We start from the raw sequence: 6,347 nt of genomic DNA on the forward strand, positions 1-6,347 counted from the left end.
CATTCCTGAAGAAGGGCTAATGCCCGAAACGTCGATTCTCCTGTTCCCCGGATGCTGCCTGACCTGCTGCGCTTTTCCAGCAACACATTTCCAGCTATTGGCTAAGTTGACTTGTGAGGCTTAACTTGCTTACTTGAGGGGTCTTAGTTGCTTGTTACATGTAAAAAAGTTGAAGAAATATTTCAGTATTTGACTGCGAGATTTCTTAATAAGTAGGTGAATTGAAGGTAGCTTATAATTTACACTAGTTTCGCGTGGCTCCTTGACATAATTCTCAGTCAAATGTGGTCCTAATGTCAAGGTCAGTCAATCTCACCTCACCTCTGGAAATCAGCTCTTTTGGCAATAATTGGACTAAGCAAGTTTTGAGAAGATTTGTAGCTCAGGTTGAGATTCTGGATGTAGGTTTGCTCGCTGAGCTGGAAGGTTCACTTCCAGACGTTTCGTCACCCTACTAGGTGACATCTTATGTGGGCCTCAGACCCCATCTACCACCCCTTGTGAAAAAGGACCCGGAAGTGACTTCACCACCGGAAATGACATCGCCACAGAAAATGACCATCACCAAACCAAAGAAACCCAAACATATCAGTCGAAAGCAGGACTTATCAGCAGTGCTTCTCCTGAGGCCCACTGAAGATGTCACCTAATGGGGTGACGAAACGTCGGGAAATGAACCGTCCAGCTCAGCGAGCAAACCGACATCCATAACTGGACGAAGACTGGAATGAGGTCAGGAGCTGAGTGGCAGAATCAAAACTGATTGTCATCGAATAGGTCACTGCTATTTGATTGCACTGTTTATGTCTCCTTCCACTGGTGCCTGTTGTGGAGCCCATGACACACTTAGTGCTTCCTTCAAGTGGTATCCAACATGGAGCAGATCCATCAGCTGATGGAAGGCAGTATGTGGCAATCGGCAGGAGGTTTCCTTTCCCACGTTTGACCTGAACCAGAGGCAATGTTGAGGACTCCCAGGGCAACACCCTCTTGACTGTATGTCGCTGTGCCAGAACCTCGGCGTGGTTTGTCCTGCTGATGAGAGGCCGTTGTGCGTCAGGCGTAATTCTACGAGAGTACGACTATATCAGGCTGTTGCTTGGCTAGCCTCTGTGACGGCTTTTCCGGTCTGAGCGCCAGCCCTAAGTTGTGGTAAGAAGGCACCTGCAGGGCCGACAAGGGTGGGTTTACCACTGACATTTCCAGGACCTTGGTTGATGACAGGTGGGTGATCCCAATCCATCCCATTTTGAGGCTGTTGAGCGTTTGATACAACTGAATGGTTTGCTAGGCAGTTTTAGAGTCAACCAGATTGCTATCTGTCTGGAGTCATGTGTAGACAATAGACAAGAGGTGCGGGAGTAGGCCATTCAGCCCTTCAAAACAGCACCACCATTCATTATGATCATGGCTGATCATCCTTAATCAGTATCCTGTCCCTCCCTTATCCCTATAACCCTCGATTCCACTATCCTGAAGAACTCTACCCATCTCTTTCTTGAAAGTATCCAGAGACTGCCCTCTGGGGCAGAGCATTCCATACCCCCACCACTCTCTGGGTGAAGACGTTTCTCCTCAACTCTGTTCCAAATGGTCTACCCCGTATTTTTAAGCTGCGTCCTCTGGTTCGGCACTCACCCATCAGCGGAAACATGCTTCCTGCCTCCAGATTGTCCAATCCTTTAATAATCTTATACGTCACAAACAGATCCCCTCTCATCCTTCTAAACGCGTGTATACAAACCCAGTCGCTCCAATCTTTCAACATATGATAGTCCTGCCATTCCGGGAATTGACCTCGTGAACCTACGCTGCACCCCTTCAATAGCCAGAATGTCCTTCCTCAAATTTGGAGACCAAAACTGCACACAGTACTCCAGGTGTGGTCTCACCAGGGGCCTGTACAGCTGCAGAAGCACCTCTTTGCTCCTATACTGAATTCCTCCTGTTATGAAGGCCAGCATGCTATTAGCTTTCTTCACTGTACCTGCATGCTTGCTTTCATTGACTGGTGTACAAGAACACTTAGATCTCAGTGTACTTCCCCTTTATGTAACTTGACTCCATTTAGGTAGTAATCTGCCTTCCTGTTCTTGCCACCAAAGTGGATAACCACACATGTATCCACATTAAACTGCATCTGCCATGCATTAGTCCACTCACCTAGCCTAGGTAAGATCAAGATGCTGGAGATCAGAGTCGAGATTAGAGCGGTGCTGGAAAAGCACAGCAGGGTCAGGCAGCATCCGCGGAGCGGGGAAATTCGACGTTTCGGGCAAAAGCCCTTCATCAGGAATAGAGTCTAGGCTGTCCAAGTCACCCTGTATTCTCATAACATCCTTCACCTATATCATGGATGTATATTGTAAACAGCTGCAGTCCCAACACCAAACCTTGCGGTACCCCACTGGTCACTGCCTGCCATTCCGAAAGCGACCCGTAGGGATAGTAAGGATTGAGTTTTCCTTCCCAAAAGGAGATTAGTGATCCAGATGGGTTTTTAGACACTCAACACTCTTCTCACTGCCATCATTAGATTTCTAATTCCAGATATCATTGAAATCCAATTCCTGGATCTTTGGATTGTACCACTATGGCTCTGCCCTCCCCTCAATTGTCGCATCGTCTCACTTGTAACTGGACAGCAAGCATTCATTTTCGGCTAGTCTGGCTGATGGGTTTTGTTAGAGTAGATGGCTGGTAATTTTGAAGACAGACACATATCGAAGCTGCAGCAAAGAGCCGTTCCACCCAACCGGTCTTCTGCTGCATTTTATTCTCCAGAGGACCCGGCTGGCTCTCGAGGTCGCTCGAGGCACTGGTTTGACTCTTGAGTTGGTCAGACGGCGGGTTATTCGATCGAACAATTCCCAACTTAATGGCAATGACCCACTTTGGTTGCGAGATTACTTTGGCTGCATAGCTAATTTCCTGGCCAGGTTGTGTCACAGGTCGGGCATTTGCTTGGTCATTAAATGAGCTGCTAAGTTATTCCATTTGCTGTTACGTGTCTGTGTTTGGTCAATCGCTTGGAGACTTTGACCAGTTGCCTGGATAGTTTGCTTGCTCGTTCAATTCATTCTGTTCTCGGAGCTGCTTAACAGTTTGCTAATTTGGTTGGTTCAGTCGATTGCCAATTAATTTGCTTTAATGGGGCTGGTTGGCTATTTTCTCCTGGTGTGTTTGACCATTAAAACTTCCTATTTCTTATTAGCAGATCTGCCCGTTTTCAACTATGATGAATTCTTTGAGCAGAAGATTGAAGAAAAGAAAAATGACCACACCTACCGCGTGTTCAAGACTGTGAATAGAAAGACGGAGGAATATCCATTAGCAGAGTACTATGAACCACTGGCTGACAAGAAGAACGTGTCGGTGTGGTGCAGTAATGACTATCTGGGAATGGGCAGTCACCCACGTGTCCTGAAAGCCATCATGTAAGCAGGTCTAGCAGCTGACATGGACTCATATACAGTCATAGAGATGTACAGCACGGAAACAGACCCTTCGGTCCAACCCGTCCATGCCGACCCAGATATCCCAACCCAATCTAGTCCCACCTAAGCAGCACCCGGCCCATATCCCTCCAAACCCTTCCTATTCATATACCCATCCAAATGCCTTTTAAATGTTGCAGTTGTACCAGCCTCCACCACATCCTCTGGCAACTCATTCCATACACGTACCACCCTCTGTGTGAAAAAGTTGCCCCTTTGGTCTCTTTTATATCTTTCCCCTCTCATCCTAATCCTATGCCCTCTAGTTCCCCCACCCCAGGGAAAAGACTTTGTCTCTTTATCCTATCCATGCCCCTCATGGTTTTGTAAACCTCTATAAGGTCACCCCCTCAGCCTCCGACGCTCCAGGGAAAACAGCCCCACCCTGTACAGCCTCTCCCTGTAGCTCGAATCCTCCAACCCTGGTAACATCTTTGTAAATCTTTTCTGAACCCTTTCAAGTTTCACAACATCTTTCCCGATAGGAAGGAGACTAGAATTGCACGCAATATTCCAACAGTGGCCTAACCAATATCCTGTACAGCCGCAACATGACCTCCCAACTCCTGTACTCAATACTCTGACCAATAAAGAAAAGCATACCAAATGCCTTCTTCACTATCCTATCTACGTGCGACCCCAGGAGCTATGAACCTGCACTCCAAGGTCTCTTTGTTCAGCAACACTCCCTAGGACCTTACCATTAAGTGTATAAGTCCTGCTAAGATTTGCTTTCCCAAAATGCAGCACCTCGCATTTATCTGAATTAAACTCCATCTGCCACTTCTCAGCCCATTGGCCCATCTGGTCCAGATCCTGTTGTAATCTGAGGTAACCCTCTTCGCTGTCCACTACACCTCCAATTTTGGTGTCATCTGCAAACCTACTAACTGTACCTCTTATGCTCATTCATTTGCATCTATGCATAGGCACAAGACTGGACATAGGGAAACCTTTGCACAATAGGGCGGCACGGTGGCTCAGTGGTTAGCACTGCTGCCTCCCAGCACCAGGGTCCCAGGTTCGATTCCACCCTCGGGTGACTGTCTGTGTGGAGTTTGCACATTCTCCCCGTGCCTATGTGGCTTTCCTCCGGGTGCTCTGCTTTCCTCCCACAGTCCAAAGATGTGCAGGTTAGGGTGAATTGGCCGTGCTAAATTGCCCGTGGTGTGAGGCGCATTAGTCAGAGGGAAATAGGTCTGAGTGGGTCACTCTTCGGCGGGTTGGTTGGGCCGAAGGGCCTGTTTCCACACTGTTGGGAATCTAATGTAATATTGGGTAGCCCCACCTGGTCAGTTGGATATAAGAGTTCTGATGTATTGCAAAACACCTAAATTCCAGAACCTTCCTGTTTCCACAATTCTTTCATCAGATTTTGTGACAATATTTTAGTACAATAACTTCCTCTCAGAAACTGGATCTGTAAACAATTCTGCCATGCGCAGGGTGGTGCTGTGGAGCCTCAACTTTTATCATCATAGTTTTGGCAGCAATTGCCCTAAGACCCAAGAAAAGGCGAAAGCCATTCAACATCTCAAGTCTCTGCTCCATTCTATTAGATGTTGACAGATCTGTATCTCAACTCCACCTAACTAACTAACTAACTAATTCATTGATGCCCTCACCAACAAAAAATCTGACGGAAGTGTTGAAAGCTCCCAGTTGACTCAGTATCTGGGGAAGACAATTTTGGATTCCTACAAATTTTTGTGTAGAATACTTTTTCACTTCCATTCCTCAACAGCCAAGATTTAATTTGAAGATTAGATTCCCTACAGTGTGGAAACAGGCCCTTCGGCCCAGCAAGTCCACATTGGATTCTGAAGAGTAACCCCCCCCCCAGACCTATTCCCCTACATTGATCGCTGACTAATGCACCTAACCCTATGGGCAATTTAGCATGGCCAATTCACCTGACCTGCAGGTCTCTGGATTGTGGGAGGAAACCCACGCAGACCCAGAGAGACTGTGCAAACTCCACACAGACAGTCGCCCGAGGCTGGAATCGAACCCAGGTCTCTGGCGCTGTGAGGCAGCAGTGCTAACCACTGAGCCACCGTGCCACTCCAACAATCATGACCCCTCATCTATATGTCCTTCCCCAGATGAAATAATTTATGCACGTTGCCCTATTGATCTCATTTAACACTAACATAAGAACACTTTGATTGACCAATCTCAATTTTTCATTTGCAAATCCCTCCGGCTTGGCCCCGTCCTTCCTGTACCTCTGTAATCTTCTCCAGTCTGACAACCCCACTCCAATCCTACTTTACCTCATCGGAGATACACATTTCTGACCAGGACATCAGATTCCAGCGTTTTTTAGAGTGCAGTGTGTCCCTTAAATCAGACTCCCTCCTCTTAGTACAAGTTCTGAATGCGAGACAATCCAACTCTCCCTTTTCCAGCACTGATTCCCACATTCTGTCTGTTAATTCATTAACACACAGAGAAAGGTTTGGATTTAGCTTACGCTGAGTGAGTGCTGACCTGTTTGAGGACTTTAAAGGGTACTGATAGAGTAGATGTTTCTGTTTGAAAGAACAAAACTAGAGGCCACCAACATAAGACAGTCACCGACAAATAAGTTGGAGAGATCAGAAGAGAATTCTTCATGCAGAGAAATCCAAGCTTGCTATCAGAAGATTAATTAAGTGAACAGGAGAGACTTAGATAGGATAGTGAAAGAGGGTGTTTGGTATGCTTTCCTTTATTGGTCAGAGTATTGAGTACAGGAGTTGGGAGGTCATGTTGCGGCTGTACAGGACATTGGTTAGGCCACTGTTGGAATATTGCGTGCAATTCTGGTCTCCTTCCTATCGGAAAGATGTTGTGAAACTTGAAAGG

General features: G+C 46.8%; 1 protein-coding gene across 7 annotated transcripts in view; it reads left to right on the plus strand.

Annotated features, from left to right (window-relative positions):
• LOC122545653 (5-aminolevulinate synthase, erythroid-specific, mitochondrial-like) overlaps window positions 1-6,347 on the plus strand; it is a 74,930-nt gene that overhangs the window by 31,127 nt on the left and 37,456 nt on the right. For 5 of the 7 annotated variants that reach the window (XM_043684621.1, XM_043684617.1, XM_043684610.1 and 2 more), the window contains one exon: window positions 3,215-3,437. In XM_043684621.1, coding sequence (XP_043540556.1) covers window positions 3,215-3,437 — 223 coding nt within the window. The remainder of the gene's footprint in view (window positions 1-3,214; window positions 3,438-6,347) is intronic. The other 2 variants (XM_043684633.1, XM_043684641.1) reach the window with 1 other exon arrangement.

This window comes from Chiloscyllium plagiosum, chromosome 3 (genome assembly GCF_004010195.1).
Source record: "Chiloscyllium plagiosum isolate BGI_BamShark_2017 chromosome 3, ASM401019v2, whole genome shotgun sequence".
NCBI lineage: Eukaryota > Metazoa > Chordata > Chondrichthyes > Orectolobiformes > Hemiscylliidae > Chiloscyllium > Chiloscyllium plagiosum.